The sequence below is a fragment of the Mesoplodon densirostris genome, chromosome 18 (assembly GCF_025265405.1).
Source record: "Mesoplodon densirostris isolate mMesDen1 chromosome 18, mMesDen1 primary haplotype, whole genome shotgun sequence".
Taxonomy (NCBI): Eukaryota; Metazoa; Chordata; class Mammalia; order Artiodactyla; family Ziphiidae; genus Mesoplodon; species Mesoplodon densirostris.
Genome location: NC_082678.1, coordinates 12,039,495 through 12,054,074, shown reverse-complemented (window position 1 = coordinate 12,054,074; position 14,580 = coordinate 12,039,495). Strand labels below are relative to the sequence as shown.

Below are 14,580 nucleotides of genomic sequence, written 5' to 3'. Positions count from 1 at the left end.
CCATACTAGAAATAGGGTTGGTGTACTCTTGCCTACTTCAAGTCCATTATGCCTCCTTCCCACCTGCAATCACTAGTGCGCTTTTGAGCACCAAGGGCCTTACACCTGTCGCCCCTCCCAACTGATTGACAGAAGCCATAATGCATAAATTCTCATCTAGCCTCCATGTGAAAAAGCTACACACACTTAACCATCGTATCTTTAAGGTTTAACCCTAAGTAAGTCCCGTCTCTAATGACAAGCCCACACTTTAGCTCTTTTCTGATTTAGAGATCTTTTTTGGGGTCCTCAAGTGCTATTTTTTTTTTTTTTTTTTTTACTGGTTTTGTTCACCTACAGCAATAGGCTTCAGAAGCTGGCTGCTCAGTTGCTTTCGTGCACCTCTTTTAAAGTTCTAGGTCATAAATTCAAAGCAATAAACTTCAAGAAAATTTTTATTTTCAAAGTTATTTCATAAAAAGTATTAGAGTCAGTATATAGATAAGTTATTTAGAAATGATTCTTCTGGGTTAGATTGTTTACCAGGGCAGAGCTAGAATTGAGCCAGTAAAGTCCACACTTAGGAAGTCTGGCCTCATAGGAAGGGATTTTTACTGTACTGAAAGGAAGCCAGATGAAGCCGAGATTTGAAGCGCTCAGCTTCCAATTCCCGGAAGAAAGCATCATCGTCGTTCTGTGTTATCATGTACTGCAGCTGTTGAATTTCCTTCTCCATCTTAGATCTCAGTTCCCTCTTCACCTTATACAACATCTAAAAGAGAATTCATGTCATCCTGCTATTCACAACATTGATCCAGGCCCTCATGTATTTTTATTCCCTCTCCACCTTCCTGCTCATCAAGCTTTTGCAGTAATTGTAATAATTTCGCAGCAGCTCTTACGGAGACCTGAACAGGTAAAGTTAAAATAACAGAATACATGTTTTGAATCGTAGCTCGATCTTATTAGTATCCTCTCCATTGCCCTTAAAAAGTGTCGTACAGTTGTTTTCCATTTCTTAAAAATGTAAATAAATGATTTCTATCTTGTTAATTATTACCTGGGCCTGGGATTTCTCTCTGGCTTTGAGCTCTTGACGTTCCTGTGATATGGCTTCTGCCAGCAATGAAAACTGTTTACAGGGAAGAGAGAAAACCTTATATTTGTCTGTAGTCTAAATGTTAACAATTCTTATGTTCATAGGCTTAAAATCTTCTTTACTTTAATGGAAATAGGGCAATAGTCTGTACTGTGGTCAAGCACTAGCTTATTTTACCTTAAATTTCAGTCAGTCCAACCTGTATAGTGACAAGTTCCAAATTAATATGTGGAGGCTTACTTGTTCAGCAGACTAAGCTGTTGTCTGACACTGGGCGGTCAGGATTAAGCACGTCAGACTGTACACTAGCAGCGGTGAACCCACCTGGTCTTTATAGTAGTTCTCCATCGAGTCCAGTTCATTTTGGTGTTGTCTCTTTTGTTCATCTCGCTTTTCTTTGGCATAGTTTCTTAGGTCTCGTAATCTTTGCTTTTGAATTTGTAAACCTTCTTCAAACAGTTTCTTAAATATCTGCCAGTTATTTAGTCAGGAAAATAGTTATGGTGAATTTTCATGGAGGAATAAAATTCTGCCCAACTAGAGGTATGTAAAAACATCTTTGTGAAATACAATCAGTATAAAGTAACAGCTTTATTGAGATATAATTCACATACTATAAAATTCACCCTTGTAAGATGTATAAATCAGTAGATTTTACTATATTCAAAGTTGTGCAACCATCACTGCTAACTGCAGAACATTTTCTTCACTCCAAAAGGAAACCCCATAACCATGAGCAGCCACTCCCCCTCCCTCCCCCTAGCAATCACTACTCCACTTTCTAGGCCTATAGATTTACCTATTCTGGACATATCATATAAATGGTATCATATAGTATGTGGCCTTTTGTATCTGGCTTCTTTCACTTAGCATACTTTTTCAAGGTTCATCTATATTATAGCATGAATCACTAAGAAATTCTTTTTTTCATTGCCACATAATACTCTACTGTATGGATATATCATACTTTATCAATTCACCAACTGATAGACGTTGTTTCCTCTTCTTTTTTTTTTTTTTTTTTTTTTTTTTTTTTTTGTGGTACACAGGCCTCTCTCACTGTTGTGGCCTCTCCCGTTGCGGAGCACCGGCTCCGGATGTGCAGGCTCAGCAGCCATGGCTCACGGGCCCAGTCGCTCTGCGGCATGTGGGATCTTCCCGGACCGGGGCACGAACCCGTGTCCCCTGCATCGGCAGGCGGACTCTCAACCACTGCGCCACCAGGGAAGCCCTGTTTCCTCTTCTTGGCTGTTATAAATAGTGCTGCTGTGAACATCTGTGTATAGTTACCTAGAAGTGCTGAATCATGTTTAACCTTTTGAAGAACTGCCAGACTGTATTCCAAAGTGGTTGCACCGTTTTATAACCCCACCAGCCCTGCATGTGTGTTCCAACTTCTCTACATCCTTGCCAGCACTTTTTTATTTTAGCCATCTTAGTGGGTGAGAGTTTATCTCATTGTGGGTCTGATTTGTATTTCTTAAATGACTAATGGTATTCAGCATCTTTTCCTGTATCCCAAAGATTCTTTACTACTTTCAGAAAAGAACTCTCAAGCAGCCTTGTATATAGGAAAAGAACCCTAGAGTAGAAACAAACACTGCATGTACACAACTGAGGGCCATGTGGTTATCATCTAACTAGGCCACAGGTATACAAATTGTTCAAAGGATTTGGATATGCTCACTTGTCCTCCACTGATTGATCAAGAATTCTTACTAAAGTACAGTCATGCATTCATCAGCTGGCAGTACTGCCTTAGTGTCAAATTACTTAACCTCTCAAAGCCTTAGTAGTATCCTCTAGAAATGAGGATAAATAGTATGACCCATTTCAGAGTATTTAGTCCCGTTAAGTATAATTGCCTTAATGTTTTACTCTAGAGATGAAATTTATTGGTAGTTTGGAATCCCAAGCTTGATTAGGATGAGATAGCAAATACCTTGTGGAAAGATCTCACAGCATTATCTGTCCTACATTATTTTCCTGGTTTTGAGTGGAATCCAAGGTCATCTAATCACACCTTAAATTCCTGTCTCTTACAACGTGCTCCCAAACCCCTAAAGCAGGTGTCCTGGAGAAGTACCGACACTTGGGAGGTCAGAGGGAATTAAGACCTCACATTAAGATAAGGACAGTAGAGAAATACAGATGAAGAGGCACATGAAAAGATGCTCAACTTCACTAATTATTAGAGAAATGCAAATCAAAACTACAATGAGGTATCACCTCACACCAGTCAGAATGGCCATCATTAAAAAGTCTACAAATAAATGCTGGAGAGGGTGTGGTGAAAAGGGAACCCTCCTACACTGCTGGTGGGAATGTAAGTTGGTGCACCAACTATGGAAAACAGTATGGAGGTTCCTCAGAAAAACTAAAATCAGAATTACCATATGATCCAGCAATTGCACTCCCAGGCATATATCCGGACAAAAACTAATTTGAACTGATACATGAACCCCCTGTGTTCACTGCAGCACTATTCACAATAGCCAAGACATGGAAACAACGTATATGTCCATCAACAGATGAATGGATAAAGATGTGGTATTTATATACAATGGAATATTACTCAGCCATAAAAAAGAACAAAATAATGCCATTTGCAGCAACATGGATGCAATTAGTGATTATTATACTAGGTGAAGTCAGAAAGACAAATACCATAAGATACCACTTATCTGTGGAATCTAAAATATGACACAAATGAACCTATCTACCAAACAGAAACAGACTCACAGACACAGAGAACAGACTGGTGGCTGACAAGGGAGAGAGGGTTGAGGGAGGGGGTTGGGGGAAGGATGGAGTGGGACATTGCGGGTAGCAGATGCAAACTTCTATATATCGGACGGATAAACAACAAGGTCCTACTGTAAAGCACAGAGAACTATATTCGGTATCCTACAATAAACCATAATGGAAAAGAATATATATAAAATAATGTGTATATATAATATATATACATGTATATATGTATAATATATATTATATTCATATATATATGAATCACTGCTGTATAGCAGTAATTAACAGAACATTGTAAACCAACAACAATTAAAAAAAAAGACAAGGGCAGTAGAGACAGTAGACTGGGATGCACTATGGGGGTAATAAAATGAGGTGTGGGCAAGTCTGAACTCTAGCCAGCATTTTGGACTTGCATTTGAATTTTGGATTCACACTGGGACAAGAGTCACAAAGAAGGTGGTCCTACAAGGTAACAGACAAAATTTACCTTCTTAACTGGATTGGACAGAAAAGCAATATTTACCATTTCTTCCCGGGTCCTCATTCTCATCATTTTTGAATGCAACTGAACTCTATAATCATCATAATATTTTCGGGCACGAACACTCTGCTGCCGGTTTTCTTTTATCTTTGATTGGGTCAACTTCTGCCTATGAATGCGGTCCTTGAAGTCTTGCTAAGAAAGGGAAGGGGAAAAAGAGGTAAGGACAAGAGGAAGACAGACTCTGGTGTTCTCATGTGTCCCACTCCCCAACACGATGTCTTCAGGCAGTAAGCCAGGTATGGAGGGCCAGTAGCCTGCTGGCTGGGCATAGAGTGTGAAAGCCTGTCCGTCCCCAGAAATCCTTTAGTCTTTAGTAGGTTCATCACCTCAGTCAGAAGAGCTGCCCCACAGTCCCGTGGTTAGGACTCCACGCTCCCACTGCAGGGGGTGTGGGTTCAATCCCTGGTCAGGGAACTAAGATCCCATATGCTGTGCAGCCAAAAAAAAAGAGCTGCCCCAATAAGCCCCCAAGGCTGCAGAGAGCAGCAACAATCCTCATGGACTGAGAATCTCATCTCCCCATTTCACCAGGGAGTCATCTAAGCCATACCCAGATGCCTGCTTAAAAGCAGAAAACTGGCACGCTCAAAGATGTTCAAGCAGAGCTTGAGTTAACAGAAGTATCTATATCAAAACTAAGGAAATTAGGTGATATCTTAGCAAAGTAGTGAGGGTGAAATGAAGTCATGTACACAAAGCCTTCAACTAGGTGTCCAGACACTTGTTTTCTTTTCCCTCACACCAGAGCCCCATATGCAGTTCCTGATGGCTTCCCCTTCTTTCTCTGGAACTGCTTAGAATTATAGTTCTCATTGCTTATCTCTATACTCAAGTTTCTTCCTCTGGCTTATTGTCTTTGATCTCTGTCCTCCCCCTTCATGATACTCAGAGGATAATGTTGTACTATGTACGACTCTCAGTCCAAATTATAATGGAGGCATAGACAACCTCAGCCTTCTATTTGGGACCTGAGAAAGAAGGGAGAGGACAAAAAACACTAAGTTATAACCACCTGGTACCTCGAAGAGGCTTGGAGGTAGAGACAGACCTGGATTAAAATCTCAACCTTGTCCTTGCTGATTATGGTGGGACCCAGGGCAAGTTAACATCTCAAAGCTTCAGGTTTTCCATTTCATAGAAAACGTTTCTATTATGTTACTATAAAGACTAAATGAAACTGTGTACAAAAAGTACCTAGCACCTTACCCTCTCATCAATTTTGGTTAAAGACCTAAATGCTTCCACAGGTAAGTGTAAGAGGTATGAGTCAGTGGGGATATTGCCCAGCTGGTACAAATAAAAGTAATTAATATAACTTACCAGTCTCTTGTTATGTTCATATTCTTTCTTGATAAGCACAGTAAGGAGGTCGTGCCTTCTCAAGGCTTCTTCTATCTTTAAATGGGATACAAGGAAACGAGGTCAATAATTCTATTCACTAGATTATCAAGAAGCTCTGCCCGTTTGGTTTATACTCCTATGCTTAATTGACAGTTATCTTACTTCATCCTGGAGTTTCTTCTTTGATCGATTTTCTCTATATGCATCTTTTTTGAGCTGTTCAACCTGTGCAATTTGCTGTTTCCACATTTTGCTTAGTGTTTGACCAGAAACATAGAGAAATGGAAACTGCTCCAGCATCAGGGGCAGGAGACTGTGTTCATTCACTTTCACTGCAAGGTTAAAAAAAAAAAAAAAAAAAGATGCTCTTAATCTGAGAAACTCGCTGACAGCTTTTAAGAAGAAATCTCATCCCACCTTCCTGGGAGATCAAAGCTTATCTAAGTGATGTGGTTCTGAGCCTGAAAAGAACAATTCTAAAAGTGTGTTATTACTTTTGCATTCCTTCTCTGATTGGGATAACCAATTACTAGTAAGGATGAAAATAACCTCAACATTTCTGATTGATGACATGCTGGTTTTGTGAAGTCCATCCTAACTGCTCAGCTGATTCAGCGCCTGGGGTGGATGCTGTGTGTGTGGTCAAACTGCCTACCAGGAGGGCTGACGAGTCTAAGTCTCTGTCTGATGGGATGTAGTTAGAAGGCCAGTGGTCTTTGAAACTGTACCCTGGCACCAACTGTCAGTATAACAGGAACTGGACAGGCCCTCTGCTTGCTTTGGAGCATCCCTTTGGTTCTACCAACTTCCCAGAAACAAAAGACAACCAGCATGAGTGAGCAGAGTGAAGCTAAAGCTGGAACAGCTGGTCATAGCCATCACATTCCTTTGGTGCCAATACATTGGTATATATTTAAGAGTTTTAGAGAAATGCCTCATTTAAGAGTTTTCTCTCTCTTTACAGAAATTTAGCATATGGCAGTGAGAGAAGAGGGAACTTTCTCCAGCTGACTGGTAGATGCTGGTTCTCAGCGCTGTGTCCTTGGCATGTAGCACACAGCTTCAAAGGATGCCAGTTTTCCATAAAGTACAATTTTGTGGTTCTTACTTGGAACTGCTTTATTTGGCTTTGGCAAGCCACCTCTTGGACCTGGAGTTGTGGTTTTTCTAGAGTAAATCTTCCAGGGATGACTATGTTTTGGAGTTCCTTTATGAACAGTTGCTCTGTGTATTTTTTCCTTAGGAACAGATATAAAACAGAATAGAAATGAGAAGTCTAATAACTCTTTCATACATCATCTTAAACATTACATAGGGACAAAAATAGCTAACATAATCCCCAGCCAAACCACCTTACTTCAAATTTCTACAGTATGGGGACTTTCCTGGTGGCACAGTGGTTAAGAATCTGCCTGCCAATGCAGGGGACACGGGTTCGAGCCCCGGTCCAGGAAGATCCCACATGCCGCAGAGCAACTAAGCCTGTGTGCCACAACTACTGAGCCTGCGCTCTAGAGCTGCGAGCCACAACTACTGAGTCCGTGTGCCACAACTACTGAAGCCCATGCACCTATAGCCCGTGCTTCACAACAAGAGAAGTCCCACACCACAGCGAAGACCCAACACAGCCAAAAATAAATTAATTAAAAAATTTTTCTACAGTCTGGTTATTTACCTACTCTAAGTTAAACGCCTCTTTAGTTTCTGGCGTCCTTTGGCATTTGAAAAAGCACTGAATCTTTTTCAAGTTTCATAGTTGCCATAGCCCCACACCCTAAATACAACTACTAATGATATTCTGATGTACTTGCTTCTTTTGACAACCTTTTCCACGTACATTAAAAAAGTTCTTAAACGACGTTTAGTTATAACCACACTGCACGCTATATTCTGTTTTATGAACATTTTAGCATAAGCTTTTTCTCCATGCTTTCATTTAGCTTCTGTAACTATTCTTTTGAAAGGCAACGAAAAGTTATGCTTTGGGTGTCTTCCAACCAGGCACGGAGCAACTGGGATTTCCTGTCTTCTTTTACTCTCCCTCTTTAACTTGTCAGCCTGGACTATCTTTTAAAGCCTTGGTGAACTGATAAGCAATAGAAGCCCTTAAAAACTGATGGAAGTTTTAGGCAGGAGGGAAAAATACTAGTTTTGGGTACCATGTCTTGCCACATTTTAGCAACTTGCCTACCTATGAATAAAAGAAAATCCCACATCATGAAATGAAATTCTGCTTTTTTCTAAGGGGCTAATAATGATGAAGGCCCTGTTGATTTTTTTTCCTTTTAAAAAGATCATCTCTGTACTTTCCACTGATCTGATCAAATGGCATTTATTACAGTAGAGACTTTTACCCACTGTTTCCTCCTCGTCATTTATTCCTAGAGGTCCAATATTCTCTTGAACTTTATTTCTTCTTAGTTCCTTTTCAAATGCTTCAGTTATTGCCTACAGGGGAAAAGGCCATATGATATTATAGTTATTAAAAACATACAAATGAAAATGAAGGAAAAAATCAATCTAAGATTCTGCCATTCCATTCACTTTTTTAAAGTTCCTTTCAGGCTATATATATCATTAAATACACATTATTTAACAGATACGTAATTGGGACATAAAACACAACTTTACATAATATATTTTTTTTCCTCACAGTTTCTGTAATTATTTTGATACACACTTGAGTTGAAGTTACATGTTATTTTAAGACATCTAAATCAGTTTGTTTTCACCATTATAAAACATAATGTAGCAAACAACTTAAGTGTTCTAAATTTATGCTACATTTCAAAATCCCTATTCCACAGTAGAAAGTCTTCCTTAGTAATCATACATTCTCCTGTTGAACCCTGTTTGGGCATTTTCATCCTATCTGTAATTCAAATAGCCAGTCACATTTAATCCACCTCAAATTCTCTTCATTTCTAAAGCTCCCTCTGAAAATGCCTGTCTACACGGATATACTTTCTTAACCCACTAGAGTACTGACTAAGCTATATCTAATAAGGTTAGTTTTTAGAGTTTCATGAGTACAAGTTTTATGTTCCCTAATGGGGGACATAAAAGCTATGTCACATAATTTTGTCATCCACTCAGCTCAAGAATATTAAATGCATTTTAAGCCTTTAGTCAACAGCATTCAACAGCATGTTCACTGTAGCATTTGGCTAAGGGTAAATGGTAATGCCTGCTGCCTAATGGCAGTCAAGAGATGGGATGTACCTTTGCTTGCAGTCGGCGGATAGCTGTTTCTTTTGGCTTTCGCTGCCTTCTCTCCATGTGGAACTGTTTGTTTTTGTTAATTGGAGATGGAGAAAGTGAATGAGATCTGGAGGGTGGCTTTCTATGCATGGCAAGTCCTACAACACAAGAGAGACATGTACCATCAGTTTCTGACAGTCAGAAATGTTAAGTGGGCACCAAATAGTTGACTGTTACCAAATCCAAAGAGACGATGGATGTGCTAAATGTACTCTCTCCTGTAACTAATTTCTGTTTGTTTATATGTTTAATCACACCAAGCAAACAGACTAATGCACATAATGTGTACTCAAAATGTCTCAAAGAAGTATTAAGGTTCTATATTCAATTTTGGGTTGAAAATGGAACAACATGTGGAATGCATGCTGCACACAAAGCCCTATACTTAGTACTCGTGGTGGTGGAGGAGAAAAAGCCATCTGAGCTGTATGTCTGCTATCCTTTTACCTATCTAGGTGCTGAGGAGGGGGCTGTAAGTACATATACACATCCTTATAAAGCAGAACGCTTATACGCAAAGGTTACTGTAGTTTAGCATTTTTAAGCAGTCCTGTTTCTTCCCTACTTAGCAATCTAGCCCTCCTAATTCCATACTGCCTAAGAGATCTAACGAATTACTTCCCTCCACAAACCTTTTTATGTTCCATCGTTTATAAATATGCTCAGGAATCTGCTAATTGTGAGCAGGGGGACTCCATGCGTTTTTGGAAAAGCAAATAATTCAATATAGCTCTAAGGTCAAGGAAATTTGTTTGATACCCCTCTAAATAAATTTTCCCAGAAAATTAAAATGTCCCTGAGCTTTTATTTTTCTCTTCACTCTTTTAATTCAAATCTTTCAAATTAATTTAAAACTTAAAGATGTTAAGTAAAACTGACTTGCATGATCTATTTTAAATGATGTTTTAATAACACTTTTACTATGTCCGCAATGTATTCTTTAGAAACTGAAGAGCCAATAAAAATAACATTTTAACTTATAATGTGTTTTTAAGATGGGATACAATGTACATGTCAGGGAAACATGTAGGTTACTGGATGAGGGTTCCTAGAGATTACCTGAGTCAAATTTAAGGGAAGACAGATGAAATAATCAAGAGAACAGAAAAGTACTCGGAGTAAACAAAACAAAACTGAAAAGGAAATTTTGGATGAGAAATGGAATGCTTCTAGAGAAACAAGGGATGACCAAAGTCGATAAAAGTGAATGGAAAACATGCAAAATTTTAGTTGGTGGAAGACAGGATAATTATTTGAACAAGCAGTAGGAAACATCTCCAATGATGTGGCAAACCAGAAACTGTCATGCATTGCTGATATGAGTACAAACTGGTGCAATCACTTTGGAGGGGAATTTGGCAATGGGAAAAAGTGTAAACTCCTCAGTCTAGCAATTCTAGTAGATATAGATCCCAGAGAAACTTCTGCACATATTTACAGGTTGTTCATTGCAGAACTGTTTGCAGTTATGAAATCTGGAAACAATCTATATGTCCCTGCAATGGTGGGGGGGACATATATATACATAAATAAAAATACATACTCATACAAATGGGTTACACTGTATGAACTCAGTCATGCAGTAGTTAAAATGAAGAACTGGATGTATCAACATAGATTTTTAAAACAATGTTAATAGAAAAAAAAAGTTGCAGAATAATATATACCTGTATATTAAAAAAACATAATAGTATATTTAGACAAGTAACACAATGCTATTAAAGTATAAAGACAGGGAGGAGATGGTCCAGTTCAAGATGGCAAAATAGAGGCTCCAGAACTCACCTCCTCCCACAGACACTGAAACCTACACTAAATATGGAATAATTCCCTCTGAAAGGAATCCAGACACTAGCTGAGTGACACATGAGAAAAAACCCACATCAAAAAGGGTTGTGGCACACCTTAATCTACTAGGAGCCATTAAGAATGAAGAAAATGGTGTGGACAAACACAAAGATTTGAGAGCCAATCAAGAGCTAGGGATGGGCTGAAAAGAGTCATCTCCATTGCAAGACTACTCCTTCCAGATTGGGAGAGTGGCTGTTTTACCTAATGCACAGAAACCAACACAGTCAGGAAAATGAAGAAACAGAAGAATACGTTCCAAACAAAAGAACAAGATAAAACTCAAGAAACAGATTTTGATGAAATGGATAAAGGATTTACTTGATAAAGAGTTCAAAATAATGGTCATAAGGATGCTCACTGAGGTCAGGAGAACAATGAGAATTTCAACAAAGTGAGAATTTTAACAAAGAGAAAATGTAAGAAAGTACCAAACATAAAAAAATATTTTTAAAAAATAATAAAAGAAAATTTTAAGTACCAAACAAATCACAGAGCTAAAGAATACAATAATGGAGGTTGAGAGTCCGCCTGCCAATGCAGGGGACATGGGTTTGAGACCTGGTCCAGGAGGATCCCACATGCCATGGAACAGCTAGGCCTGTGCACCACAGCTGCTGAGCCTGCACTCTGGAGCCCGCATGCCTGGAGCCTGTGCTCTGCAGTGGGAGAAGCCACCGCAGTGAGAAGCCCACGCACTGCAATGAAGTGTAGCCCTTGCTCACCACAACTAGAGAAAACCTGTGCACAGCAACAAAGACCCAACGCAGCCAAAAATAAATTAATTAATTAAAAAAAAAAGAATACAATAGTGGAGTTCAGCAGCAGACTAGGTGAAGTGAGAGAAAGCATCAGCCAACTTAGGGCAATGGAATTCATCCAAACAGAAGAGCAAAAACAAAAAACAATGAGAAAAAGTGAAGATGACTTAAAGGACTCCATCAAGTGGACCAATATTCACATTATAGGGATCCCAGAAGGAGAAGGGAGAAAGTGGCAGAAAGCTTATACAAAGAAATAATGGCTGAAAACTCCCCTAATCTGGGGAAAGAAGACATTCAGATCCAAGAAGCCCAGAAACTTTAAAATAAGATAAATCCAAAGAGACCCACACTGAGACATATTATAATTAAACTGTCAAATTTAATTTGAGAGACTCTTAAAAGCAGTAAAAGAAAAGCAACTTGTTACGTACAAGGAAACCCCTATAAGACTATCAGTAGATTTTTCATCAGAAACTTTGCAGGCCAGAAGAGAACAGCAAAATATATTCAAACTGCTGAAAGAAAAACTGCAACCAAAAATATTCTACCCAGCAAAGCTGTCCTTCAGAATTGAAGGAGAGATAAAGAGCTTTCCAGACAAGCAAAAGCTGAATGAATGAGTTCATCAACATTAGTATAGCCTTACAAAAAATTTTAAAGGGACTTTTTTTTTTTTTTTTTTTGGCTGCACTGCACCGTGCAGCTTGTCGGTTCTCAGTTCCCCAAGCAGGGACTGAACCCAGGCCACGGCAGTGAAAGTCTAGAATCCTAAACACTAGGCCACTCTGTTAAAGGGACTTTCTCAAGCTGCAATAAAAGGGTGCTAATTAGTAACAAGAAAACATATAGAAAAGTATAAATCTCATTGGTAAAGATAAATAATTATTTAAATTCAGAATACTCTAATGTTATAATGATGATAAGTCAAATACCAAATCTAGTATGAAGACTGACAAACAAAAATAGTAAAAATAACTATAACTACAATAATTTGTTAATGTATACACAAGGGAAAAAAATGTAAAATGTGGCATCAAAAACATAAAATGAAGGGAAAGTAAAAATGTAGAACTTTAATATGTGTTTCAACTTATCACCTTAAAATATGCTGTTATAAATATGTTTTATATAAGCCTTATGGTAACCACAAAGCAGAAACTTAGATACACAAAACATAAAGAGAAAAATCTAAGCTACTATTAGGGAAAATCCTCAAGTCACAAAGGAAGACAGCAAACAGAATCCAATAGCACATTAAAAGGATCATACAACATGATCAAGTAGGATTTATCCCAGGGATGCAAGGATTCTTCAATATATGCAAATCAGTCAATGTGATACATCACATTAACAAATTAAGGAATAAAAACCATATGATCATCTCAGTAGATGCAGAAAAAGTTTTTGACAAACTTCAACACCCATTTACGATAAAAACTCTCCAGAAAATGGGCATAGAGGGAACCTACATAATAAAAGTCATATATGACAAACCCACAGCAAGCATTATTAAAACTGAAAGCATTTCCACTAGGATCAAGAACAAGACAAGGATGCCCACTCTCACCACTCTTATTCAACATAGTTTTGGAAGTCCTAGCCACAGCAATCAGAAAAGAAAAAGAAATAAAAGGAATACAAATTGGAAAAGAAGTAAAACTGTCACTATTTGCCGATGACGTGATACTATACGTAGAAAATCCTAAAGATGCCACCAGAAAACTACTAGAACTAATCAGTGAATTTGGTAAGGTTGCAGGATACAAAATTAATTCACAGAAATCTCTGGCATTCCTATACACCAAAAGTGAAAAGCCAGAAAGAGAAATTAAGGAAACAATCCCATTCACCATTGCAACAAAAAGAATAAAATACCTAAGAATAAACCTACCTAAGGAGGCGAAAGACTTGTACTCAGAAAATTATAAAACACTGATGAAACAAACCAAAGATGACATAAACAGATGGAGAAATATATCATGTTCTTGGATTGGAAGAATCAATATTGTGAAAATGACTATACTGCCCAAAGCAATCTACAGATTCAATGCAATCCCTATCAAACTATCAATGGCATTCTTCACAGAACAAAAAAAATCTTACAATTCGTATGGAAACACAAAAGACCAAGCAATGTTGAGAAAGAAAAACGGAGATGGAGGAATATGCTCCCCGACTCCAAACTATACCACAAAGCTACAGTAATCAAGACAGTATGGTAATGGCACAAAAACAGAAATATAGATCAATGGTACAGGACAGAACGCCCAGAGATAAACTCACACACATATGGGCACCTAAATTACGACAAAGGAGGCAAGAACGGACAATGGAGAAAAGACAACCTCTTCAATAAGTGGTGCTGGGAAAACTGGACAGCTACATGTAAAAGAATGGAATTAGAACACTACCTAACACCATACACAAAAATAAACTCCAAATGGATTAAAGACTTAAATGTAAGACCAGACACTATAAAACTTTTAGAGGAAAACATAGGAAAAACACTCTTTGACATAAACCACAGCAAAATCTTTTTTGACCCACCTCCTAGAGTAACGGAAATAAAAATAAAAAATGGGACTTAATTAAATTTAAAAGCTTTTTTTTTTTTTTTTGCGGTACATGGGCCTCTCACTGCTGTGGCCTCTCCTGTTGCAGAGCACAGGCTCTGGACACGCAGGCTCAGTGGCCATGGCTCACGGGCCCGGCTGCTCCACGGCATGTGGGATTTTCCCGGACTGGGGCATGAACCCATGTCCCCTGCATCGGCAGGCAGACTCCCAACCACTGCACCACCAGGGAAGCCCCTTAAAAGCTTTTTAACATCAAGGAAACCATAAACAAGACAAAAAGACAAGCCTCAGAATGGGAGAAAATATTTGCAAATTAACAGACAAAGGATTAATCTCCAAAATATACAAACAGCTCATGGAACTCAATATCAAAAACACAAACAATTGAGTTAAAAAATGGGTGTTAGACCTAAA

The 14,580-nt window shown here is 38.5% G+C and overlaps 1 protein-coding gene across 6 annotated transcripts in view; it reads right to left on the bottom strand.

Moving 5' to 3' along the window:
• Positions 1-473: 473 nt before the first annotated feature.
• Positions 474-14,580, bottom strand: part of CEP95 (centrosomal protein 95) — a 66,081-nt gene continuing 51,974 nt past the window's right edge. For all 6 annotated transcript variants that reach the window (XM_060082883.1, XM_060082882.1, XM_060082881.1 and 3 more), the window contains 9 exons: positions 8,940-9,076; positions 8,076-8,165; positions 6,826-6,955; positions 5,880-6,049; positions 5,697-5,771; positions 4,356-4,508; positions 1,403-1,549; positions 1,040-1,111; positions 474-751 (listed from right to left, as the gene is read on the bottom strand). In XM_060082883.1, coding sequence (XP_059938866.1) covers positions 575-751; positions 1,040-1,111; positions 1,403-1,549; positions 4,356-4,508; positions 5,697-5,771; positions 5,880-6,049; positions 6,826-6,955; positions 8,076-8,165; positions 8,940-9,076 — 1,151 coding nt within the window. In that variant the 3' untranslated portion in view covers positions 474-574. The remainder of the gene's footprint in view (positions 752-1,039; positions 1,112-1,402; positions 1,550-4,355; positions 4,509-5,696; positions 5,772-5,879; positions 6,050-6,825; positions 6,956-8,075; positions 8,166-8,939; positions 9,077-14,580) is intronic.